At 38.7% G+C, this 27,452-nt stretch overlaps 1 protein-coding gene across 3 annotated transcripts; it reads right to left on the minus strand.

The window, feature by feature from the left end:
- Nucleotides 1-2,764: 2,764 nt before the first annotated feature.
- LOC130870402 (zinc finger protein 54-like) lies at nt 2,765-23,392 on the minus strand. Of its 3 annotated transcripts, XM_057763123.1 has the most exons (6): nt 23,342-23,392; nt 21,731-21,844; nt 21,175-21,262; nt 14,628-14,719; nt 5,893-6,019; nt 2,765-4,254 (listed from the first exon to the last, which is right to left on the minus strand). In XM_057763123.1, the coding sequence occupies exons 3-6, from the start codon at nt 21,206-21,208 to the stop codon at nt 2,858-2,860; spliced, it is 1,650 nt and encodes a 549-aa protein (XP_057619106.1). In that variant the 5' UTR covers nt 21,209-21,262; nt 21,731-21,844; nt 23,342-23,392; the 3' UTR covers nt 2,765-2,857. The 3 variants fall into 3 exon arrangements, with proteins under 3 accessions (XP_057619106.1, XP_057619107.1, XP_057619108.1); XM_057763124.1 differs by lacking the exon at nt 21,731-21,844 and having other exon boundaries at nt 23,342-23,391; XM_057763125.1 differs by lacking the exons at nt 5,893-6,019; nt 14,628-14,719.
- Between the last annotated feature and the right edge of the window lie 4,060 nt (nt 23,393-27,452).

A 27,452-nucleotide genomic window follows, 5' to 3' on the forward strand; every position in this document is an offset into this window, starting at 1 on the left:
AGCCACACTAGTTGCTATAGAAACCAGATGGTGCATGCCTTTAATCCCAGCCCTAAAGAGGATTATAAAACAAGGGAAGACAGCTCTCACGGACAGTCGCCTCAGATTCCTGGAGGCAGGATCACCATTTTTGGACTGAGGTCAAAGTAACAGCAAGTGGCTGGCTGTTTTGCTTTTCAGATTTTCAGGTTGAACACCAATTTCTGATCCTGAGTTTTTATTAATTGTGCTTCAAAACTCTACACCCAATAGAAGGCTAATATCCACAACATATAAAGAACTAAAAAAAAAATAGATACCAAAAAAGTAAAAACAAACAAACAAAAGCAAAATCCCTTAAAATGGAGTACAGATCTAAACAGAATTCTCAAAAGAGGAAACTCAAATGATGGCAAAATACTTAAAGCAATGTTCAGTAGCAGAAAATAAGGTTGTGGTCACAGCCTAAAAATGTCAGTTACACCACCTCATCTAAGGTTCTGGGAACACTGAAAAAGAGGAGGCAGAAAGGAAATGAGAAGGGAAAGGGGAGGAAGGGTTAAGACACGGCATTTCTCTAGACTCCATACAGGAGTTGAAATCAGTAACCAACAGCAACTGTGCTTACCTGCACTGACCTCACACGAGACTACAGTCAGGTTATCACTTCTCATTCAGGAAGCTTTTCTTTGCAACATAGACCACTACAAAAAACCCCTAACGAATGAAAATGAAAACTTATGGAGGCCAGGTGCAGTGGATACTTCTATGGAACATTCCTGTACCTAAGGGATCAAGGAAAATTTTGAATAGCAGGTAGAAAGATTTTAAGAACTACAGGTTCAGAAGTTTGATGTGAGATTGTGTCTCCTAATAATGGAAGATGCTACTTTCATAAAAATCTCACCTACATGACCACTAAAATGAAGCTGAGCAAGGACAGAAACAGTGGACATACAAAAAATGCATAGGGAAAAGCCCACAAACCTCAACCCTGCACAGAGAACTACAGATAACTGAGGAATACTGGGAGCAGGAGAAATAGTCTCAAGGGAAGAGCATGCTAATTGGTTATCCAATATCAAATAGTCAGCCTTGAAAACATTCATTCAAGTAACATTATATGACTTTGTAGAACACTTGTGTTATTAAGGAATGAGCACTGGCTAACATATACTAAATGTTTAACACGGCATGGGACAGGAAGAAAGAAGAGTAGGAGGGTCAATCAAAAGAGTGTATGAAGAGGTCTTATGAAATACCATTCACTGTCTAACAAGTTAATAGGAAATGCAATGCAAAAAATTTTGAACAGAGGTATCCTACATGGACAAATAATGCTACTCACAGACACCAGGGCTATTAAATGGAATTCCCTTTACCAGTTAATAGTTATCTGCCTAGAAGGTCCCAGAGACACCCCAAACAAAGCATATCATTGCTCGTGCTCTTGACTGACCATTTTGTTGTTGAAGACACTATACATTTTGGTTCCAAGATAGAGAATGCAATCTTGAACGCTTTTGTAACACTGCAAGGTCCTGTGATGGCTGCTATCAGAGAAAACACAACAATGGTCTCACCTATCCCTGAACCCTGCATCCAATATTATCAACCTACAAGCAAGGATGTGCGTATACTGGTGCAATACTGGCACCACTGCCTACAGGCATAACCAACTTCTCCCTTGATTGAATTTGAGGCTTGCTTCATAGAAGGGAATTCATGAGCTGTAGTATACAAACATGGTAAAAACAAACAACATGGCTTGAAGAATAAATTGATGTTTTGTTAATGATAATGTAGTTATCTGCCATCTAAATATTCATGTCAATAAAATTATCAATTTCCACTACTTTCAACCTTGGTGCAAGAAGCCTCCCTTGCAGTTGGTAGTGGGTAACACACAGACTTAAACTGCCCCAAAAGTACCAAGAACAGTTAACTGTGTAAGATTGGGACAATTATCATTTCATCATGGCTGAGTGATGAGGAGGGATGGTCTCATCTCAGTCTCCTTTCACTCCATGAAGGTCCAGTAGCTGTTAAAGGCAGTTATATTGTTTTAGTATAGAGTGAATACTTCTCTTTTTTACTTTAGGAGAGCATTTTCTTGTTTTCTTTCATGGTGAATTTGCTTTTATGTGGGCAATTTCAGCACTGGGGAAAGAATTTAGCAAACTGAATGCATTTCAGGGGTGGAATTTCCAATGAACAGCCACACATGGGGATTATATATGGTTTCCCAGAACTATAAATTTTGTGATGTGTTTGTCACATACCTATGTTACAACATTTTTGTCCCCATGATATTTTGTTGTTCCGACAGTGTTCATGTAGTTCTGGCTGTCTGTGAACTCACTATGTAGACCAGGATAGCCTCAACTCACAGAGATCCTCCTGGTTTTGCCTCCTGAGGGCTGAGATTAAAGGTCTGTGCCACCACACCCACTGTTACTATGAATCATTAGATGTTGAACACGATGTTTTTAGTGCAGCTTTTGGAAGGGGCTGGAGATATGGATTAGTGGTTAAGAACACTGGCTACTCTTCCAGAGGACCCTTGTTCAATTCCAAACATGCATAACAGCTCACATTTTTTTTTAAATCCACCTTTAGGGAAATCTGATGACTATTTCTGACCTCTCCAGGCACCAGGTATATGTAGTGCACAGAAATATTCACATATAGTGCAATCACACACACACACACACACACACCAAAGGGGGGGGGAGTAAAAACCAAAGCAAAACAACAAAACCTTTTCCAGTTACTTTGTAGAATTTTATTTTCATATAAATCCTGTGAAATTTGTTAAGATTTAAGGCATTCACAAGTTTCTTATCTTTGTTTCTATTGCTGTGAATTCCAGATAATGCTATGTCACATTATTTGCAATGGTATTTTTCTCAACAGAGTGAATTTTTTGGTGTCTTCTAAGATTCAAAATCTGAATAAAGGACATGCCACATTCTTTGCATTTGTATGATCTTTGTCCAGCATGAAGTTTCTGATGTTTTTTAAGATGTGAGTTACGGGAAAAGGATTTGTCACATTCCATACATTTGTAAGGTTTCTCTCCAGTATGAATTTTTTGATGTTGTCTAAGAGTTGAGCACTCAGTAAAAGATTTGTCACATTCCGTACATCTGTAAGGTCTCTCTTCAGTATGAACTCTCTGATGTGTTCTAAGATGTGAGTCCTGGATAAAGGATTTGCCACATTCTGTACATTTGTAAGGTTTCTCTCCAGTATGCATTTTCTGATGGCGTTTAAGTGCTGACAACTGATGAAATGATTTTCCACATTCTCTGCATCTGTAAGGTCTCTCTCCAGTATGAATTCTCTGATGTATTCTAAGATATGAGTCCAGGCTAAAGGATTTGCTACATTGCCTACATTTGTAAAGTTTCTCTCCGGTATGAATTTTCTGATGATTTCTAAGATTTGAGGACATATTAAAAGATTTGTCACATACCTCACATTTGTAAGGCTTCTCACCAGTATGGATTCTGTAATGCCTTTTAAGATGTGATGATTCAAGAAAGGACTTACCACACTCTTTACATCTGTACAATTCCTCTAGAGAATGAGTTTTCTGATGTCTTCTAAATGATGAATAGTGGGTAAAGGATCTGTCACAGTCATTGCATCTGTACGGCTTCTCTCCAGTATGGAGTCTTTGATGAGTTTTAAGACTTGAGTACTGAGTAAAGGATTTTTCGCAAACGTTGCACTTGTAGGGTTTCTCTCCGGTATGAATTCTTTGATGCTTTGTAAGAGTTGACTTCACAGTAAAGGATTTGTTACATTCCTGACATTTGTAAGGCTTCTCTCCAGTATGAATTCTCTGATGTTCAGTGAGGCTTGAGGCAGTACTAAAGTATTTCCCACATTTGTCACATTGGTGTGGTTTTTCTCCAATACAGATTGGTTGTTGCAAAAGACTATATGCAGATGCAAAAGATTCATCATATTTTCCCAGCCTGTGCTCTTTCTTTGCATTGTGGACTCTCTGATCTTGAGTAATGTTGGGACACATATATAAAGATCTCTCACAGTCTTTAGATTTGCAAGGTTCTTCTCCAGTTTGCATGCTTTCATGTCTATCTGGGTTTGACGAGTCAATAGAGTCATCCCTATGATTACTGCATCTGCAGTTATTCGAGTTTTCTGTAGTTTCAACATGAAGCACTTTGCCAAGCTCATTACACTGACAACACTGCTTTTCATTCTTCACATGGTGATGACCAGGATCACATATGCAATAGTTCTCTGAAAATAAGTACAGTTCAGATTATTAGGGCTTATTCCAAGATTAAACACTTGATAAATGATTGTCTTCCTATGTTCTCTTAAGATAAGTGAACCAGCAACAATTTAGAGTTCCTAGTAGTCAACTTTCTTCATCACTGTAATTTATGGATTCTCACAAATACAGAGTGATAGCCTTCAAGGAAGCTGAAACAGGTAATTGAGGAATCAGTAATTTGCTTTAGGCTAGAGCTTACTGACTGATTATATTTAGAATATATGTCTCTATTTTTAAGTATTTTTTCTCAGAAACTGATGAAGTGGAGTTTATTCCAATCCTAAATTCACAGTGTTTACCTATTAATGTATAGCTAAAGATTACAGTTCAGAATACCCAATCCCTTTTAACAGCTTATTGAAAAGCATCAAAGGGTTTATTTTTTTCCTAAAAAGCACACTAGATTCTTCAAAAGTAATATATGCAAAGCAAGTATTCTGCCAGATAATATAGTTCCTAGATCTGCAGTGCTCAACCTGTGGGTCATGACTGTCTGAAAATACATTATTTCCGATGGTCTTAGAAACTAAGACATTGCTTAGTAGCAAAATTAGTCAAGCATTAGTAAGAAAAATAATTTTATGGTAGGGAGTCAACAAAACACAAGGAACTCTATTAATGGGTTGTTACGATACCAAAGTTGAGAGCCACTCACTGCTCTAGATCATTTGGGAAGCCAGGGCTTATTTCTATCCATGACTGACATACATGCAAGGAAGGCAATTACAGAATAATCCTAATTCATGGACTCACATTAGATGTAGAATTTTATAAAATTATTCCAATCTACTATCATCAAATAAAATTGTATTTTGTACTAGTATTAAGTCACCATAATTCAGGTGTAATAAGACACATCTTCTAACAATTACAATAGGTAGGATGCATCTAGGACACTATATATACTAAGTTCAATTATCAGGAATACTTTTCCAGTGGAATTGAATATTGCAAAAGCATTCTCAGTTCTTTCTTACTCTTTCACTTGAAGTCATTGCTGTTGTTCTGCTCACTCAGTAGCTTACCCTAGTCACTGCTATTCTCTTCTCTCCACATGCCAGAGTAATCTGATTTTTTCCAGAAGGCTGACCAGGCCTACCTTGCATACATGTTCTGTGAGGCAACCCATGAAACATGCTAGAACTTTTAGAAAGAATACAGGTGTTTAACACAGTACTGTGGCCAGTACATGAAGAGAACACAGTAGCGATATACAGGAACCATTTCCCAATTGGTATTTACTGTCAGAATCTTCAGCATATGTAGGGAAATTTTTCAGTTTGTATATCTTGAATTTTTCTTGCAACTAAAACAATGTCAAATGTAATGCAGACATCGGGCTTTAAGATGTGAGTGGAAATATTATATGCTACTGAGTTTCTGAATGCCTCCTAGAACTGAAATGAAGGGTGTATGACACCTTTAAAATGGAGAAGAAATAGAAAAAAACAAAAAACAAATCCCAGATAAAGATCTTTTCTATTACCAAGCATTCCCTAGTCTCCTGTTGTTTTCAAGAAAGCCTAACAGAGAGTTCACAACCTATAAAGTAAGTACATACAAAGCCTGAGTTAGGAATTCTACAAGCAAAATGTTCTCACCCACATAGACCAGGTTGCTGTAATTCTCCAACATCACATCAATGTACAAAGTCCTCTGAGCAGAGTCCAGGCATTCCCACTCCTCCTGGGAGAAGTCCAGAGCTACATCCCAGAGTGTTAACAGACCCTAAAACACAAAGTACAGTTTGTGTTTCTACTGGACAGAGAGTGCTTTCCTGGACATAAGGAGACTTAAGGAAATTCAGGAAATAGAGAGTAAAGACAATTATTAAAAAATGATTTCTAAGAGCCAGGCGGTGGTGGCGCACGCCTTTAATCCCAGCACTTGGGAGGCAGAGGCAGGCGGATCTCTGTGAGTTCGTGACCAGCCTGGTCTACAAGAGCTAGTTCCAGGACAGGCTCCAAAACCACAGAGAAACCCTGTCTCAAAAAACCAAAAAAAAAAAAAAAAAAAAAAAAAAAGATTTCTAATATAGTCACATTCTATAATGGGTTTTCTAACATTGTGAAAACAGGATGACACAATAGTCTCACAAGCAATATACAACACAATTAAAGTCTGGACACTATTGTGGGAATCCGACAGTCAACTGTATTGGGGCGGTTTGGGTGTAGGTGACAGGATAAGAACTGAAGTTGAGGGTCACACACCCTCTTGGATGGTGTGGGAGCTGGCAAAGTTCCACTTTGGAGCTTCCCCTTTAACCTTTGATAACGAGGTTATGGCACAACAACAGAGAGCTGTTTTCCCAGCTGGATCAGAGGAGCAGCTGGTGATGCAACCTGGATTCCTCCTCCTTCTGTCTTGCAATCATTGTACATGGATTTGATACTAATAAAAGGATTCCAACAAAGCCATTGAGACAATAAACACCACTCAGAGATCAACTCTGGGCTACTAACTACTCAGGACAATTCAAAGGTGTCCACCCTCTTACACCACTCAAGCTACAACTTCAGATAAGCTTTACCTACTACTCAGAGACTGACTATAGGTTCCCATGCCTAACATCATCTCCCCCAGACAACAGGAAGTAATTTGAAGAACATGATGACCCCTTTTCCCAATAGGTGGAGTGGGTGGTTTTGTTTTCACTCTGGGTTACAGATAATTGCCATCTGTAGGGGGTTGGTAATAAGCTGCTATAGGGCTGGGGTGTAACAACAGAGATTATCTTGTTGATCTTATTTGGAATAAAAAAAGGATAAATATGATAGGATAATAAGGTAGATTATAAAATCTACTTTAAACTAAAAAAGCAACCCTTAGTTTTAAATAATTTTTATTGGTATGGATTCTTATATACTGATACAAATTCAAAGTTATTTTTGTTAAAATGTATATTTTTTATTCCTGTTTATATTTTGTATATATTGATACAAATTCAAAATTACTTTTGTTATTATTGTATATATGTCCCTACTTATGTTTAAGATACCTTTGTATATTGATACAAATGTAAGACTACTTTTGTTATACTGTATATATATTTCTGCTTCTGTTTAGGATATTTTTACATATTATTGAAATTTAAGGGTATTTCTGTCATAGTACACTACATTTCTACTCTGGTTAAGATTTTTTTTATACTGTCACAATTTTAAGATTATTGTCCTTATATTGTACATGTGTTTCTATTTTTGATGAGGTATTACTTTTACAGCTTGTTTATTTTTATATTATGAAGCTCCAGTCCTTAGATTATAAATAGGTTAAAAAGAATTACAGGTTAATAGTCACCCATGTTTGTCAAATTTATAGTCATGTTAGTTAGGTCTTCTAGGTGCAGAGATACATTCCAAATAGATATAGTATCCAAATAGGTAATCTTCAAACACTTCAAAGACCTACAGAATATGGCATTTAATATTTTAATAACTTAGAATTCTTTTGACGTGAGACATGACTATTCCTGTAAGCACTGACCTACTTCTGTGAGGATGATAGGCAGAGAAGGTATTCCACATGAAGTTTGTTCTTCTTGGCAAATCTGGTCTATTGGGAAAAAAAAAAAAAAAAAAAAAAAAAAAAAAAAAAAAAAAAAAAAAAAAAAAAAAACCTGTCCTTGCCTTGACTGCTGACATTAAGTATACTGCCCAATCCAGATAAGCAGGACACAAGGACAAGTGACTACCAAACTTTTTCAAGTCAGGGTAGGACAGCCCTTCAAATTTTCCTGCTTCTGAAAATGGTGTCATATATTGTAGGTCTATAAGCCAATGTTACATGCTCCAATGTTACAGAAAAACCTTGGGCAACTATCCAGGCAGCCAGTTATTTTTGGAATTTGCTTGTTTGTACTTCCTGTTTTCTCAGGTAATACTGTTTTCCTTCTTAGGTCTTTGATAGGGTTATAGACTAGATAGTTACAGTTCCAACCCTCATGAATCTTAGCTAAAGATATATTAGGTATAAACTTAAGATTCTTTAGGAAAGAACAACTACTAGAGTGATTTCTATAAAGACTGCCCTTTACCTACAATCTGGATACCTAAGACGTTTTTCTTACTTGATAATTGCTTATTGAATATAGCTTTTATTATGTTAGGATCAGAACCTTCATTTTTATTTTAGACTAAAAGGGGGCAATGTAGGAATTTGATCTGACAAACAGTTGTACTGCAGCAGCTTGGCCCAATGGGTGTGGTCTTCTTTGGGGGTAGGTGATTGGATAAGAACTGAAGGCGAAGGTCCTCACTCTCTCTTGGATGATGTGGCAGCTAGCAGAGCTACAGCTTGGAGCTTCCCCTTTGCCCTTTGGTAATGGTACAGAGGAGGAGAGCTGGTTCCCCAGCACAATTGGTGGAGCAGCTGGTTAGGCAACCAAGATTCTGTTCTTGTAATTCCTCCTTCTGTCTTGTAATCACTGTGTACAGATTTGATATTAATAAAAGGCAAAACAATCCCCAGGGGTCCCACAATAGGACATGGTTATCTATCTGTTATGGATGCTGTGTTATGCTGCACAAGATCTCAGAAGGATAATTTGTGAGGAAGAAATGCACTTTTAAATGTGTCTGAAGTTCATGCTGAAATACTAAAACTGAATCATCCTGTCTGTTCTTGTGCCTTAATTGATTCCATTGCAACATGCACAATTCATTTGTATAGATAGACTCTAAGTCCAATGCCATACCATTAAAAAGCAAAGGGGTAGAAAGAGAAGGCAAAATTTTTGATTAACTATATAGTCAGAGTGCAGAACTAGCTACACTAGTTAGCTATAGACACCAGGCAGTGGTGGCACACATCTTTAATCCTTGTACTCAGGAGACAGAGGCAGACAAATCTCCGTGAGTTCAAGGCCACCCTGGGCTAAGATTAAATCAGTCTAACGGAGAAATAGAGCCAAGTGGTAGTGGCTCACACCATTAATTCTAGCACTAGGGAGGTGGAGATGGGAAATGATATGGCTGGGCAGAGAGGAATATAAGGCAGGAGGAGACAGGAGGAAACAGCTCAGGATTCCATTTGAGGTTTCAGAGAGACGGAATTCAGTCTGAGGACTTGTAGAGATAGGACACCCCATTCGGTCTGAGGATTTCATAGAGGTAAGAATTAGTGGCTGGCTGCTCTACTTCTTTGATCTTTTAGCTTTCACCCATAATATCTGACTCTGGGTACTTATTATTAAGACCAATTAGAATTCATGCTACAAGCCACATTTGATATAATCCAAAATTTTCTAAAAATACGAAGCTGACTTAGGCAAATAACAATTTCAGAAGTTTCGAAGATTTTCTCTTGCAATGAGTTACGAAAAACTGATAGAAGTTCAAAAAACACATTAAGTAATGTTTAATATACATGTGAGTGTAGTACACTGTCAAGGCATTCAGAAGTAACACAGACTTCCTGTCAGCAAATGAATACATTAAATTCTATGACTATAGTCACTTTTCAGTGCTTTGCAAATACAATATAGCTCAAACAAGGGCTAAAGAGAAAAATTTGCACTGCTGTGGCTGAATTTTGTAGTTTTCAGCGTATTCTTCTTCGTACTTAGCTGTATTGTCTAACAGCATTTTAGGTTAGTAATGTTTAGGACTGTCTTAGTTAGGGTTCCTGCTACTGTGACAAAAAGCAAGTTGAAGACGAAAGGGTTTATCTGGCTTATACTTCAGCATTGCTGTGCATCACTGAAGGAAGTAAGGATGGGAACGCAAATAGGGCAGGATTCTGGAGGCAGGAACTGATGCAGAGGCCGTGGAAGGGAGCTGCTTACTGGTTTGCTTCCCCTGGCCCGCATAGGCTACCTTCTTATAGAATCTAGGATCACAAGCCCAGGGATGGCACCACCCACCATGGTCTAGGCCCTCCCCTACTGATCACTAAATGACAAAATGCCTTACAGCTGGATCTCCAGGAGGGACCTCCTCAGATGAGTCTCCTTCCTCTCTGATGACTCTAGCTTGTGTCAAGTTGAGACATAAAACCAGACAGTACAAACGACCCCTTATCAATAAACACAAAAAGACATCACTGGTAATCCACAACCCTTCTTTTCTTATTCATTTGCATGATATTTAATAACTTTAAAAGTCCCATAGTCTTTACAAATTCGAACACATTAAAATTTCAGTTCCTGTTGGGCAGCGGTAGCACACGCCTTTAATGCCAGCACTTGGGAGGCAGAGGCAGGTGGATGGATCTCTGTGAGTTCGAGGCCAGCCTGGTGTACAAGAGCTAGTTCTAGGACAGCTAGGACTGTTATACAGAGAAGCCCTATCTTGAGAAATCAAAATAAATAAACAAACAAATAAAAAATTTAAAAAATCAGTTCTTTTAAAATAGCCAATCTCTTTAAAAATCCAAAGTCTTTTAAAATTCAAGTCTCTCAACTGTGGGCTTCAGGAAAATACTTTCTTATTTCAAGAGGGAAAAATAAGGGCACAGCCACAATCAAAGCAAAACAAACTTTCAACTGTCTAATATCTGGGATCCAGTCATGATCTTCTGGAGTCCTCCAAAAGAATTGTACACTTCTCTGACTCTACTCTCTGAAGCACACACAGTTTATCTTCTAGGTACTGGCTGACTCCTCTCCACTGTTGCTATTGTCAGTAGTCTTCCCATGATACTGGCATCTCCAAAATGCTGAGGTCCCTTGCTGCAACTGGGCTGCACGTTTACCAAAAGCCTCTCATAGACTTTCTTCATGGAGCCAAGCTTCAACTTCTCTGCATGACCCTTTTCAGTCCTGGGCCTTCAACTGCCACTGAGGGTGCACCTTAACCAATGGCCTTTCCTGGCCTCTCATAGTGCCAAGCCTCAGCTGCTCTCCATGACCCCTTCAGGCCTTCAAAACTCCCTGGGTGATGCTTAGACATTACTAAGTCTTGCTGCCAGAATGAGATACAACCATGGCTGCCTCTGGAACACTCTGTATTCCCAGGAAACACTTCCTAGAAGATTTTACCTCAGTGACTCTGGTCTTTTCTTAACCACTAGTAATTTCTCAGCTCCAGCTGACCAGCACCAAGTATCCCAGCAAAGCAAAATTTTGCTTTAGTAGTTCTGTTATCTTGTTAATCACAGTTGATTTCCCAGTCCCAGCTAACCAGAACCACAGGATCTTAATTCAAAATAACAAAGACCCTGATAGAGCTTTTAAACTTCCCTTTGAAATTTCAAAAGCTTGGCCTCTATCTTCTGTACTGCTCTTAACATTCTTTTTTTTTAAATTAATTATTTAAAAAAAAAAACTCTTTTCTCATTTTACACACCAATCCCAGTTGCCACTCCCTCCCCACCCCACATCCAAGCCTCAGAGAGGGTAAAGGCTTCCCATGGAAAGTCATAAAGTCTAGCACATTGCTTTGAGGCAGGACCAAGGTACTCCCCACTATATCTAGGCTAAGCAAGGTGTCCCCCAAAGAGAATGGGTTCCAAAAAGTCAGTACAAGCAGTAGGGATAAATCTTGGTCAAGAGCAAAGAAGTCAAGACCATGATGGCTCACTGAAATAGCTTACCTGCGCTACTGGGAGTCCACCAACTCCAGACTGACAGCAAGGGAACCAGCATAGGACCAAAGTAGGCCCTCTGAATGCAGATGATAGTTGTGTGGCTGGGCAGACTGTGGGGCCACTGGCAGTGAGACCAGGATTTATCCCTACTGCTTGTACTGGCTCTTAACATTATTAACATCTAAGCTCCTAAAGAATATCCCATAGAGCTCCTAACACTCAAAATGGTTCTTCTAGTCCAAAGTTCAAAAGTTCTACAATCCCTCCCAAAACAGGGTCTGTCACAGCAATACCCCACTATGCTAGTACACATCATCACTGTTGTGATATTAAACACCAAAGAGACATAAAGTAGACTAGCATCTGAATATACATAAAGAACAACAATTTCATACATACACCTGTCATGTTCAGCACCCTATAGTGTGTTTAAATGTTTAGTATTAGGAATCAAGTATTACTTAGTATTAAGATCCAAGATATAAGTCTCTTAATTCCACATATTTCTAAAATGTTGTTCCAACTTGTCCATGTGTTTCGATATGCATTTTTAAAACCATGATTCAAGGAAATCAGATGCATCCCACAAATAGAGCCTACATGACACATAAACCCCGAATCAGTAATCTATAAGGATACAGCCTATCCTCTATAGCAGTTGGGCATCAATATTATTTTTGGTCATGTGTTACGTGGAAATGTCTTCAAAATTACATGTCATAAGTGTATGTGGGATATTTGCCACCACTCCCCTCCCCCAATCTGGAGAGAGCAGAATAGAGGTAAGTGCTACAGGAGATGTGGAAGTATAGAATTATAACTATTGTATAGTTATAGTCATAAAGAGAGTCTGGTATGGGAATAAACATAGACAGGAGGATAACAGAATGGGATCAAGAACCCGGAAAACCATTAATCCATGCCCATTTAATATTTGGCAAAGAAGGAAAAGATACATTAGAAAAATATGGTCTTTCCAACAAATGGTGCTTGCAAAACTAGAACCAGCAGGAGAGTATAATTAGATTCTTGGTCTTTCACACTGTACAAAAATCCATTCAAAATGACCAAAAACCTAATTTAAAACCAGACACAAAGAATCCTAGAAAACAGCGAATACAAATCAGGATATTCAGATGGACAAGGACTTATAAATTAGGAAGAACACCAAGGGTACAGGAACTAAGCCAAGTATCAACAGCTGGAACTACATGAAAATAAAGAGTTTCTGTTTATCAATGAAAACAACCAGCAGAGCACAAAAGACACCCCACAGAATGGAGAGAATCTATACCAGCAACACTTTAAATAGGGGCTCCTATATAGATTTTACCAAGAATTACAAAAATTAAATGCCACAGACAAAAAACTTCCATTCAAAAAACGGGGAAACAAATTGAATAGACATTTTTTCAAAGACAGGAACACAAATGATCCTAGGGTCGCTAAACTGCCACCAGAGAAAAGTAAACAAAAATTACTTTGAAATACTGCTTCACTCCAGGCAGAATGGCTGTCATCAACTAATCTCACAACAAATGTTAGAGAGGAGGAGCAGAGAGTGTAATTAACTGAGTACCAAGCCCAAACCCAATGAGAGAATGACCACCAGATGACCACCAGATGGTACGACCTCAAGAGTTTATTATCTGATGGACTCTGGCACTTCTACTCTGGAGAGAAATGCACTCCATCTGCAGAGAACATCTGTCTTTTCTGTAAATTTTGTTTCTGGGTAAGCAAGAGCAATGAGGCAGAAGAAAAGGAGTTAGCTTGAGCTGTATCACAAAACTGTTTAAAAATTTAAAATAACAGACATGACTCCAGCTGTGACACAGATTGAACAATTTCATATGTAATCCCTTTCTTGTGTGAGCCAGTTTGAAGGACTTTAGATGCTAGCACCTTCTTTACAACACACTGAACCTAGGTAAAGAACAATTCAACCCTTGGGTTGATTTCCTTTCTTTTAGAGAAGACATATTTATCCTAGTTCACATCAATAGGAAGTTTTATTCATTGTTGGTGTGGGTGGGAGGGTGGTGCAAATTAGCACACTCAAATAAAATCAGTTTGAAGGTTATTAACAAATTAAAGATAGAACTAACTTAAGTCCCAGCTTCACATCCCACTATAGAGATATTCACACCCATGGTCAATGCTGTATGCACAATACCAAAGAATTGTAATCAACCTAATTGTCTATCCACGGATGAATGGATGGTGAAAATGGTAATACTAGTCAGCTGAAATGTATAATAAAAATTTGCAGGAAAACATGGACTCATGTTTAGAGTGACATCATATAGTATTAGAAAAAAGAAATCATGTTTTCCTTCATATGTAGAATCTAGCCATTAATATGTGTATTTGGGAACAACATGCACGTGGGCAGAGTAGAATATGGAGAAAAGAGAACAAGAAAGGTAAAATACCAGTGTTGATCTAAGACTGAAAGCAGATAATCAAAATCAGTTAGGGAAGAAGATATAAAGCTAAGTGTTTTTCTAATGTCACAAGTTTTTTTGGTATTTGATGGTAGATAAATAGATCAAAATATACTGAATATTGAAACTATAAAATCCCATGTGAGGCTCCAGAGCTTCTGTTCCTGATAATTACTCTAACTGTATAAAAACACATTGAGGTGTAAAGTCTTTGAGCCTGGTAAATTTCAGCATGTAATTTTGTTTGTTCACAATGTTTTTCATAATAAAGTTAAAAAAAATCAGCAGCAGAATATTAAAAGCTTTCAATGTCCCATGCTATAACATTTCTACCAAGAACAGGGGACATGACCACTAACCTGGAACAGATTAACTGGAGAATCAGCCATTTCTTTCAGTTTATCTTCTGTGAGTTTCTCTTTCAGGAACAATGAATAGATGGCTTGCTGACCTTTCATATTAAGGGATCAAAAAGAAAAAGCAAAAATTAATAATAAAAGCCGGGCGGTGGTGGCGCACGCCTTTAATCCCAGCACTCGGGAGGCAGAGGCAGGCGGATCTCTGTGAGTTCGAGACCAGCCTGGTCTACAAGAGCTAGTTCCAGGACAGACTCCAAAACCACAGAGAAACCCTGTCTCGAAAAACCAAAAAAAAAAAAAAAAAAAAAAAAAAAAAAAAAATTAATAATAAAAGCTGTAAGAGAAGAATGTCAAACCATATGAAAAGACCCAAACAACAGAATTCTACCAGGTGTCTGGTCAATAATTCCAAAGCCAGGAAAACATGGAACAACTTTTGCAGCTTGAACAGAAAATCACCATCAACAAGATTGCTGCACAAAGAAAAATTCTACCTCAAAATTGATGGAGACATGAGTGCATTTTAAGACAGTCACGAATTAACACAGCTCATTTTACCAAAGCAACACTGTAGATAATAGAGGCAAAACATATACAGGAGAGTCAGATGAATTATCCATGAGAACATGGGAAATAACTTTCATGTGAAGAATAGATAAATACAGAACCGGAAAGTAATCATCCATGGGTAAGATAGCAAATCACTAATTCTCAGAAAATAGAAAGAAAATCACTCCCAATATAATCCAAGCAACAACAACATAAAAAACAAAACCATAGGGAAGAAAAACCCTAAAAACAAACAAAAAAAATCTAGCCACTATGTAAACCAATATGGAGAATCCTGAAAAAGTTAAAGAAATCTAGCACATGATCCGGCTGTACCACTCCTTGGCATATGCTCAAGGACTTGACATGCTACTCCACAGATATTTGCTCACCCATTTTTGCTGCTGCTCTACTCACAGTAGCTACAAAAGGGAGACAACCTAAATGTCCTTCCACTGAAAAATGGAAACATTATACACATGACCTTTGGAATATTGTTCAGAGATAAAGAAAATTGAAAGCATGAGCTTTGCAGGTAAATGGATGAGCCTAGATAAGATCAGACTGAATGGAGTAACCCAGACAAAGAAAGGCAGAAATAGCATGATCTTTCCCATAGGCAGCTCCTAAGTCCACATCTTCAGATGTGAGTATAACCTGTAGAATGCAGTAAAAAAAAAAAAATAAATAAAAACTGTGGGGGTTGGGAGAGTAGTAGGAAACAAGTGATCTAAAGAGGGAAATGGAAAAATGGATTTAATTATGGTGAAGGGACAGATATTAACAAATTAGAAGGAGGTTAAAATAACAGTAAGATTTTGGAAAAAGTCATAAGGCATAACAGTATTGTCCACCTACCAAAAATGACTATAATAAATATAAGTCTGTTCAGGCATATACATTCATAGTGTAAACAAAAATTTCCCATCTAGGCTGATAATGCTCCCTTAAGATTTTTTCTAACAAAACCACCCCACAAGGCATGAGAAGCCTGTTTTGAAGTTTTTATTCACAGCTCTTGCTGTTATCATGGTTACCTCCCTGAGGTAGAAGGTGATTCCCTTATTACTGAAGAAGTCAGGCACTTCAGACATAGAACCCAAAGGATGTGAGATGGAACTCACCTTAAAACTTACTTCCCAGGGATTAGCTTTCATGGTACCAGATAGCAACACGCAAGCTTTCAAAGTAGAGAGCCAACCAACAGTCCTCCTCAGCTGTGACACCTAAGAACCACACTACACGATAACCCCAAGGATGCACAAGTAATACACATACCTTGGTGGTAAACAACAGCTTCTAATTACACTTAAGACCCTCTCAACAAGGGAGAAATCATGCCTGCTGGAAACCTAGCTAATTTCACTAGTGCCAGGGGAGCCAAGGATCTTGGAGGAGAACTACAACCCCACAATTTTACCAAATCAGCATAACCACTAATTTCTTTCTAAATATTTATTTTTATTATTATTTTATTATTATTATTATTGACAGTATTTCTCAGTAGCTATGGAGTTAGTCCTGGAACTCATTCTGTAGACCATGCTGGCCTTGAACTCAGGATCAGCCTGCCTCTGCTCTAGCTGGGATTAAAGGTGTGCACCACCTCTGCCAGGTTATCCTTATTCCCACAGATAAATGTAGTCCTCACTCTTCATCAGTGAAAGTTTGTTATGCAACACAAGGACAAACAGTCAGGCAAAATGGAGACTTGTGCTGTTCACTCCCCACTGACACGTAACCAACACAATTCCTGCACCTCAGGCTCAGGGATCACTGAGAAAGTGGGGTGGGAATGTTTTAAGAGCCAGACGAAAAGGGTGTTTGCTGTGAGATTGTGTCTCTTAGAAAAGTCAGAGAAGCTACATGCATGAACTTATACAAACATGGCTGCCTGAACATGAGCAGAACAAGAACAACACCAAGAGACATGCTAACATGGAAAGAGAAAGCTCACTAGGCCTCAACCCTAGTTAAACACGAAGGAATTCTGAGAGCTGGAGAAATAGTCTCCCCCAGAGAAGAGTTATCCAATACCAAAACATCCCTAAAAACACAGACTGAGTAGGTTCTATTTTTATGTTTAGGAATACACACAAACATACAGCAACAATGAAAGGAAAAGTTACTAATGAATAATAAATGCCTGTGTATCACCGAATCTTCATCCAGTAACTGAAGGAAGCAGATGCATAGACCCACAGGTAAGCAATGAGCCAAGCTCCTGGAGTCCAGTCGTAGAGAGGGAGGAGTGATAATATGAGCAAAGGGGTCAAGACCATGATGGAGAAACCCACAGAAACAGCTGACCCAAGCTAATAGGAGTTTACTGACTCCAGACTGACAGCTGGGGAACCTGCACAGGATTGAATTCGGCCCTATGGATGTGGGTGACAGGCTTGGACAGTTTACGGGGCCACTGGCAGTGGAACCAGGATTCATCCCTAGTGTATGACCTAATTTTTTGGAGCCCATTCCCTATGGAGGGATACCTGGCTCAACCTAGATACAGGGGGAAGGGTCTTGGTCCTGCCTCAAATGATGTGACAGACTTTGTTGACTCAGCATGGGAGGCCTCAAACTCTCTGAGGAGTAGATGGGCGTGGGATGGGAGGAAAGTGGGAGGAGCAGGAGGAGAGGGAGAGGGAACTGGAATTGGTATGTAAAATAAAATGATTGTTTTTTTAAAAATTTAAAAAACAACAATAAAGGGAAGATTTTGTATCATTTAGATTAAAAAATTCTCTATTATCACTACTCACATAATTAGACTTAATAGAGGGCTAGAAAGAAGGCTCAATGGTTACAAGCGCCTGTTGTTCTTGCAGAGAACCAGGTTCAAATCCCAGACCCCACACAATAGCTCCCATCTCTCCATAACTACAATTCTAGGATGCACATGATACAGTACACACGTAGCAAACACTTGTATACATAAAATATACGAACCAAAATAAAAATGAGTGCTAAATAATTAGTGAGAGAGAGAGAGAACTCCTAGAATTAACTTACAAAACAGATGAAAGGTCCCAATTTGAAAACTTTGCTGAAAAAACTAAAGATGATAACTAGACATAATAATGAAATTCTCAGTATTTCTGGAAGTGGTTTATATGATCAGCTCAAACTTCAGGACATTTAAACGTCTTCAACCCTAGTCAAACACAGAAATAGTTAGAGAAACCTAAAATTCGTATTGATGCACAAATTCCCTGGGTACAGAGCAGCCCCAAGATAATTTTACAATGCTGGAGCTAGCCACCTGTGATTCCAGATGACATTACATAGAGCCACATAACCAACAGCATTATGGGAGTGGAGAAGACACACATTTCAATGTATTAGAGCAGTAGTTCCAGAAAATGGCCAAAGCGATGATCCTGTCAATGTCACCAAAGTACCACAAATACATGTAGCAGACTAGATGGCCTCTTTAAACAGAGGTATTGGGAAAAGTTATCTATCTGCATATAGAAACAAGGACCTGAGTTCAAATCTCTCCTACCATGCAAGAAATCAGAGCCTTCATGTATGATCTGAAACAGTGAATTCTGCAGAGCAACACAAAGGGGCAAACTTTTAAACAAGAGCAGGAACTGACAAATAGTATTATGTAATATTAAAAACATCCAGGGAAATTGTAATAATTAAAGTTTGAAGAGACAGCCTACACAGCAGATATGTTTATTAGCTACATATTTATACTACAATGGATAAAAACCCAGAATCAAAAAAATTACAAAGAGGGCTGGAGAGATGGCTCAGTGGTTAAGAGCATTGCCTACTCTTCCAAAGGTCCTGAGTTCAATTCCCAGCAACCACATGGTGGCTCACAACCATCTATAATGAGATCTGGTGCCCTCTTCTGGCCTGCAGACATACACACAGACAGAATATTGTATACATAATAAATAAATAAATATTTAAAAAAAATTACAAAGAAAGCAAATGATAATATGACTGACTAGTAAATAAACAAATGGATTGAACACACCATGCTCAACAGCAGTTGAAATGGCCAATTTACTTAAAGTACATATTAAAAAGTTCTATATTGTAGGTCATAAATAATGTAAATTAAATATGAAGAAGTTCCAATTCTCTATTTAGTGTCCACATTCTCGAGTTCCTAAACTATAATGTATTTCACTAATTTCTTGAAATGTAAATGTATATTATTCAAATAAATGATGTAAAAAGACTATATAGCATTCAAAAAAGAGATATGACAGCTGAAATTAAAACATACTTTCCACCAAAGATTTATTACATGTCTAACCAAAGATTTATTTCATATCTAAAGATCTAAGATAAGGAATTTTTTTAATGTCATAAATAAGGGCAGCAGTAAGGAAGACTGATGATCATAAGTAAAATAGTGACAGAAAAATCAAGGCAAAAGCTGAAGACAAGGAGTGGATACCAGTCACCAACCCAGGCTGTCTGGTTAAGGACACAAAGATCAAGTCCATGAAGATCTGTTCTCATTGCCCATTAAAAGATCTGACTTTATCCTGAGCACATCAATAAAGGATGAGGTTCAAAAAATCATGTCAGTGCAGAAGCAGATGGGCTGGCTAGTGGAACAGGTTCAAAGTTTTTGTCACTATTGGGGACTATAATAGTCATGCTGGTCCTGGTGTTAAGTACTCCATAAAGACAGTCACTGGCATTCCAGGGCTCATCATCTTGGCCAAGCTTTCCATTGCCCCTATATGGACAGGTACTAGGGGAACAAGACTGGCAAGTCCCACACCATTCTATAAAAAAGTGACAGGGCTCTGTGGCTCTGTGATGGTACCTCTCATCACTGCCCCCAGAGGCACTGGCAATCTCTGCTCTTAGGCCCAAAAAGCTACTGATGATGGCTGGTACTGATGATTGCTATACACTGGCCAGGAGTTATACTGCCACCCCGAACAACTTTGCCAACTCCATCTTTGATCCCATCTCTAAGACCTGCATCTACCTGACCCCCAACCTCTGGAAAAAGACTGTGCTCCCCAAGTCTCCTTATCAGAAATTCACTGTCCAACATGTGAAAATCCACACCACAGTCTCAGAGATTCAGAGAAGCCAGGTCCACCACGTAATGTTTTTAACACAGGAAAAATAAAGTGAATTATGTCTGTTTAAAACAACTCAAAATCGTGTTAAAATGAACCATTAGAAAGTTCTTTGATCAACATGGGTGCATGTCACAAAACCCAGAATGCAGACATCAACAGCAGACAAAAAGGAGAATACATAAAACAGGTGAAAACTGGCACATTGCCTCACGTTCTTTACCAACACAAAAAGACAAGGAAGTCTGCCTTCTCTCAGTCGCCAAGCAATTCCTATAACAATGCTATTGCATATTTTACAGAAAGTAATCCTGAAAGTGCCAAGGAAGAGAAAAGCTGTAAAAATACCCAAAAGATCAAACTTAGAAGTGATCTCACAGTATATTACAACTACAGCAATGGAAACCACTTGGAATTGTCATGACAACAGACAGTGGCAGATATCCATGGGAAGAGAGCACAGACGGAGTTCAACAGTCTGTAAATATACTTCCTGATTCTTAACAAAACTCTGTTGGCATCATTTTCAGCAACAGAGAAATTAACACCAAAAGGTAAAGAATGTGATAGAATACCAAAAAGTTTCAAGATTCTGAAAAAAGGGAATAAATCTAGAAGTCGTAATTTTGATCATTTTGTAATACATTACAATCACAGACATGAAAACCAATTAATATTGGTATGATGGCATGATCAGTAATGTGAATGGAGTAAGGACAGCATCACTCACATGATCGTCAAATACAACATTATTTGCCTCCTAATGTCAATTCTTCCTCAACCTACAACAAGATAATCCTAAGGAGATTTTTCTCAGTGGAAACCTCCAGAATTATTTCTAGTGAAAGAGAATGTGACAAAATTGATTTCATGTCCCACTTCTACACTGACTTGAATACCTTGCCATCCCTTCACCAATCCCTCCACCATACCTGGATCCTTAACCACTGCCTCCTCCTGCTCCATCTTCCAGGGTTCTGTGTTCTCCACAGGTGAGCAGGTCTGAGTGATCAGTGATCCCTGCAAGTGACAAAGAGATTGTTCAGGCTGTACATAGATGTCTAACACAGTACTGTACACAGTAGATAAAGAGAAAATGAAACATGATTATGCAAGTGATTCCCCAATTGTCCTGCAGTGTCAGAATACCGAGAATATTCAGAAAGCATCTTCAGTTAGCGTCACTTGAGTCCCACTTTTAGTCACATCTCAGTCAAATCTGAGGGCAGAAATGGGAATAAACAACTGGAATGTGAATATATACACTAATAAGGTTCTGAATTAATCATGGGCCAAAACTGATGGAAGCCTCACACCTCCCAAAGGGACTCACAAGACGAGAGAACACTTCATAAAATTTGTCTTTGTTCCTCTAAGGATTTCACTTTACTCTGTGAGACTCATTCACACACAGGACACACACTTGCAGACTGGTTTGTCAAGACGCCCTGAGGAGGAGCAAGGGAGATGCAAGCAGATAATTCTCACCCTTAGAAACCATACTACTGCAATTCTGCAACATCCAATCCTAGTACAAAGCCCTCTGAGCAGGCTCCAGGCATTGACCCTCCTCCTGGAAGAAGTCCACAGTCACACCACCGGCTGTCAATAGACCACAAAAAAACAAACACAAAACAACAGTTTGAACTATCCTGTTAGTGGGAGAAAGAAGTGGGTGGAATTCTGAATCTGTTAGTTCTAGTTCAGCCTGGTCTATAAGGTGGGTTCTTGGTCAGACAGAGCAATATAAGAACAGCAACAACAACAAACTTAGTCATGTGTCCATGGAAAAAGTACTTTTCTTGATCCAAGCAGACAAAAGACTATATTAATTATTCAAAATGATTTTTTAACATATTGTCCTATAATGCTTGTTCCTTCCTTTTTTTTGGGGGGGGGGGGTTAAGACAGGGTTTCTTTGTATAGCTATTACTGTCCTTAAACTTGCTCTGCATACCAGGCTGGCAATGGAATCAAGAGCTCCACCTGCCTCTCCCTCCCTAGTGCTGGGATTAAGGGCATGTGCCACCAGCATCTGCCTTACAATGGCTTTTCTAACTGTGGAAACAGTGTGAGCTGATACCCTCAAACAGCATACTTTGCTTTCTGGACTCTACTAGCAACATTCAGAACTCAGGACAAGAAGACACATTCCATTTTTGTTATTGTTTTCTTTTTTGAGACAGGTTGTCACCATATAGCTATGGAAGTCCTAGAGCTAACCATATACACAAAGCTGGCCTCAAACTTACTGAGATCCACCTGCCTGTGCCTCTAGAGCTCTGGTATTCAAGGCCCGTGCCAAAAGGTCTGGCAAAGACACTTTTCAGAATGCTCTATTTGCATCACATAGTGCATAGATCTCTGATGAAAAATTAATAATAGGTAAAACATTTTACTTATACTTTTACATTTACTTTTAAATGTTACTGTTCACAATCATAACTGCGGGCCTCGCAATTATCTATAGACAGATAGATATAGATATTATATGTATCTTGAAACCAGCCAAATCGACAACTATCCCTTTCATGAATAATATCTAAAACCTCTCCGGGGATGTCAATTCCCCAAGTACATGTACCACTCTTGACTAGGTAAGCGGTTTAACACGGAAATTTGCATGATGAGTGTGAATTTCAAGAGCTTTGTCTTATCCACAATACCAAAAAAAAAAAAAAAAAAAATCCCGCATTTTCAACTATCAATAGATAAATTCAAATATTTTACTATATTATTTTTATAAGAATATTTTGGCAATCAGAAGATCGATTTTAAAAAACAGGCTTATTTCACATGATCTAAAATACACCACGAGTAAGACATCCACAGCAGAATTTCAGAGCCGCTTCCTTATGAGCGTCAGAGAAACAGTTTGCTGCTCTGGTCCTTCCCTCCTGGGTCGCAGCCCAGCGGCTCCTCTTTCCCAGGCTGCCCTGCGGCGACTGCCGCTCCGTGAGTTTTCGCGTCCCCGCGGCACCCCGTCGTGTCCTCCGCACCCAGGTCTGCACCACCCGGTTTCCCACTATGCAGGTCCACGAGCGACAACAGGGTATGCGTACTCGTCACTTTTGTCTTTTGCTCCTCCGTATAACTTACCCGACCTCAGCAATCCTCCCTCCCAGCTTCAATCAGGTATCTCCTCTAACCCCGCCCAGCGTGCACTTCCTCTACACCTGACCAATGGCAAATGACTTCCTCCAAGCGCTCTTTCCGGTTGAGTGTCTCAGCCCCACTGTGACCGGTCTCTCTTCCTGCATCTCAGGCTGCCTTTCACACAGCTCCAGGCCTCAGGATGCCCTGGTCTCGCTCTGCAGCAGCCTCTGTACATGCTTTCTGCCAGCCTAGACCAGAATTGTGTCCAGGAGGACGCTACATTCCCCTACCTCACCATTTTATCCTGAGTTTGACCATTCCGGATTAAAATTGTTCAGTCTAATACCTCATTTTGGGAGTTTAGTTCCTGGCCTATAAACTCATAGGAAAAGAGAAAAACCACCCCAAATCCTTATGCTCAGCTTCCATAGTCCAAACACAAACTAAGATGAAATATTGCTGCCCAAAGACACCATTTCCATAGCTGTGTCCCCTAAGGAGTCCAAAGTAGATGAAATATGAGAAACAACACACTCACCAGAAGTATATTCAATGAGGTCAAAGTACATAGACGAAGAAAGCCTCTGATGTCAAAGGGGACAGGAACAAAGAAAGTGATTAAGAACAAGCAAACACAAGCAAATGGCTTGTCCTGGAATAGCGAAGACAATTCAGGCTATGAAAACTCAATTCAATAAGGATTTTGAAACACCAAAGAAAATTCAAATGGAAATGAAAAAAGAACTGAACAATACATAATAATCACAATAGTAAATCAACAAAAAAAACCTCACCACGGGAATAGATCAACTAGGAGACAGAAAATCAGGGCTTGTAGACAAGGTAAGAGAATCTGCATCACTCTGTCAAATGAAATGATAAATTTAAAAAATAGTCAGATGCTCCATGCAAGTGGCACTAGTAAAATGTGAAAGTGAAATTCCAGCTGCATCTTCTACATTGTGTTGCAGAACTATCATCACAGAGAGTATTCCTGGGAAGCTGGATAATCATTTCATTCATGCTACAAATGAAGTGACACTAAGAACCACCTTTATCCCACCCTCACAGTTCCCCACTATTAACAGCCAAATATCTGGAATTCCATGGTTAGCCATATCAACTTTAGGTGGGGAAGACGTTTCAGAAACACTGGATTTTGAAAAGAAATAGGTGTCTCTGTAAGTTGCTGGGCTAACCACTGCCTGATTTTAGTGGAATTGCTTTGAGTTTCCCTCCATTTAATTTGATGTTGGCAGTTGGCTTGCTGAATTCGCTTTTATTGTGTAGGTATATCATTGGTATCTCTAATCTCTCCAAGACCTTTATCGTGAAGGAGTGTTGAATTTGGTCAAAGACTTTTTCAGCATCTAATAAGATGATCATTTATTTTTTTTCTTTCAGTTTGTTTATATGGTGTATTACATTGACTGATTTTCATATGTTGAACCATCCCAACATCTCTGGGTTAAAGTCCTCTTGATTGTGCTGGATGACTTTTTTATGTGTTCTTGAATTCGATTTGTATTTTATTGGGTATTTTTGCATCAATGTTCATGACTGAGATTGTTATGATAATTCTCTTTCATCACTGAGTCTTTGAGTGGTTTAGGTATCAGGATTACTGTGGCCTCATAGAAAGAATTTGGATAATGCTTTTTTCTATTTCAATTTTGTGGAATAATTTGAGGAATATTGGTATTAACTTGTCTTTAAAAGTATAGTAGAATCCTGTGCTAAAACCATATGATTCTGGGCTTTTTTTTTTAAATTGGGAGACTTATAATGGCTGTTTCTGTTTACTTAGGGGTTCTAGGTCTATTTAAATTGTATAGCTGACTGGGTAGTGTTTCTGCACAGCTTTAATCCCACTACTCAGGAGGCAGAGGCAAGTGGATCTTTTTAAATTCAAGGTCAGCTTGATCTACAAGAGGTAGTTCCAGGATAGGATCCAAACTACAGAGAAACCCTGTCTCAAAAAATCAAATAATAATAGTAATAAATAATAATAATAATAATAATAATGTTTAACTTATCTTGTTTTAACTTTGGTAAGTGGCTTCTATAAAGCAAATTGTCCATTACCTTTAGTTTTTCAATTTTTCTTGAGTACAGGTTTTGAAGTATGATCTAATTTATCTCTAGATTTCCTTGGTGTCTGGTGTCATGTCCCCATTTTCTTTTCTGGTTTTGTTAATTTGAATATTTTCTTTCTGCCTTTTTGTTGTATGATATTTTGATTTCATTCTGAAAATAAAGCTTGTTTTGAGTGAGAGGGCGGAGCTAACCACTAGCTGACCACAATTAAGTACAGAGGTATGCAGGGCTGTGGTCAGATATGAAAAATGAAGTAGTAACGTAGGGCAGGGGGGAATATCCTCCATTTTGGAGGAAGAAATGAAAGAGGTGGCTGCTCTCCTACTCTTTCATGTTCTTACCCTAATACCTGACACCCAATTTTTTATTGATAAAGAATAAATAGATAAATGCTTCACCCAGTGCTCAACATGGGGCACAAAATCTCAAGAAAGCCAGGTGCCCTTGACTTTGCAGTCATCTGGAGCCATGCCTGCCAGTGCCAACACCCGTAGGCTGCCTTGGTTCCCAGAACTCATGATTGCTCACAGCCACCTGTAGCTACAGTTTTATAGGATTAAATATCTTCTGGCTGTGCACAGGCATCTCACTGAATGAATTATAAAATACATACAAGTTTGCTAGCACATATAAAATAAAAGTAACTAAATTAGAAAAATATTTGGAGTTCTTTTTAGTTTGTACATCTACTTCCAATTAAAACCGTATCAACTGCAACAATGGAAATGGAACATTAAGATATGAGTGGGAATATATGCCACTGAGTTTCTGAATGTATCGTGGAACCAAAATGAAAGATTCATAATATTTCAAAATGGAAAAAATAAGGAAAACGCAAATACCATGAGAAGTTATTTTCTACTACCAGAATTTCCCTTATCTCCCATAGTCTCTAAGACAGTTTCACAGAGTTTACAACCTACAAAGCAGGTAATTATAAAGGATGAGATAGTACCAGACAACAGCCATGCCTGCGGTACACAGACATACTTACAGTCAAAAAAACTGCATGCTGTGGAGTAATCCTTCTGTACACTGTGGATATGTCACTATGAATGGTTCAACAAACAAGCTGACTGGCCAGTACCTGAACAGGATAAAGTTAGGTGGGAAAGCCAAACTGAGAATGATGAGATGAGGAAGGGCAGAGTCAGAGGAGGATGTGTAATGAAGTAGCAAGTCATGAACTACATGACAGCACATAAATTGATAGAAATTGGTTAATTTAAGTTATAAGTAATATGATTTATGGTGGGAAGATGTTGGCAGGTTCCCCTCCTGGTGTGGGGAACTGCGGTGGTGGGAGACAGACAGATACACCATGCAGAGAAAGCTAGGGTATAAAGCTTGTTTAGTGGTATTGTGAAGAGTAAGGTGGTTATGGAGGGGAGAGAGAGAGAAATAGAGGGAAGGAGAAAGAAAGAAAAGAGGAAAGAGGAAGAGAGGAAGGGAGAGACAAAGGCTGCTTCTTCAGAAGAAGGATAGAGAAAGAGAAAGGAAGAGGAGGCATGAGAACATCTTGCCTCTGTGAGAAGGGGCAGATTGGGAGTGGGTGGGACTTGTCTCTTAAAGGGACAGGGTACTCAGGTGACAGGGCAGGCCAGTGGAATTATAATTACAATAATCAGAGCTAGCTAAAAACAAGCCTGAGAATTTACAATTAATATAAGCCTCTGTGTGGTAATTTGGAAGCAGCTCCCAGGACAGGAAAACTTTACCTACACACCCACACATATAAAAATAAAATTTAATTAAAAATGCTAGAATAATTACAATCTATACAATGTGCTTTCTAATTCCATGAGAATAAAATGACCTAATGACATAATGGCCTTACAAAATAGATTTTAAGGAATATAAGATATAAATTCAAGGTTTGGAAACAGGATGTACCTGTTCTGAAGGTCATTTTTTTTCAAGGCAAGGTTTCTCTGTGTTTGTTTGAAGAGCCTGTCCTGGAACTTGATCTGTAGACCAGGTTGGCCTTGTACTCACAGAGATCCACCTGCCTCTGCCT

Source organism: Chionomys nivalis, chromosome 2, assembly GCF_950005125.1.
Source record: "Chionomys nivalis chromosome 2, mChiNiv1.1, whole genome shotgun sequence".
Classification (NCBI taxonomy): Eukaryota; Metazoa; Chordata; class Mammalia; order Rodentia; family Cricetidae; genus Chionomys; species Chionomys nivalis.

Excerpts from the sequence above, each read along its gene's own strand:
- LOC130870402 (XM_057763123.1), bottom strand. The coding sequence starts at position 21,208 with ATGGAGCAGGAGGAGGCAGTGGTTAAGGATCCAG. Across the intron at positions 6,020-14,627 it reads CTCCAGTTAATCTGTTCCAG|GGTCTGTTAACACTCTGGGA; the intron begins GTTAGTGGTCAT and ends TTTGTGTTTTAG. Across the intron at positions 4,255-5,892 it reads CAGCAACCTGGTCTATGTGG|AGAACTATTGCATATGTGAT; the intron begins GTGAGAACATTT and ends ACTTATTTTCAG.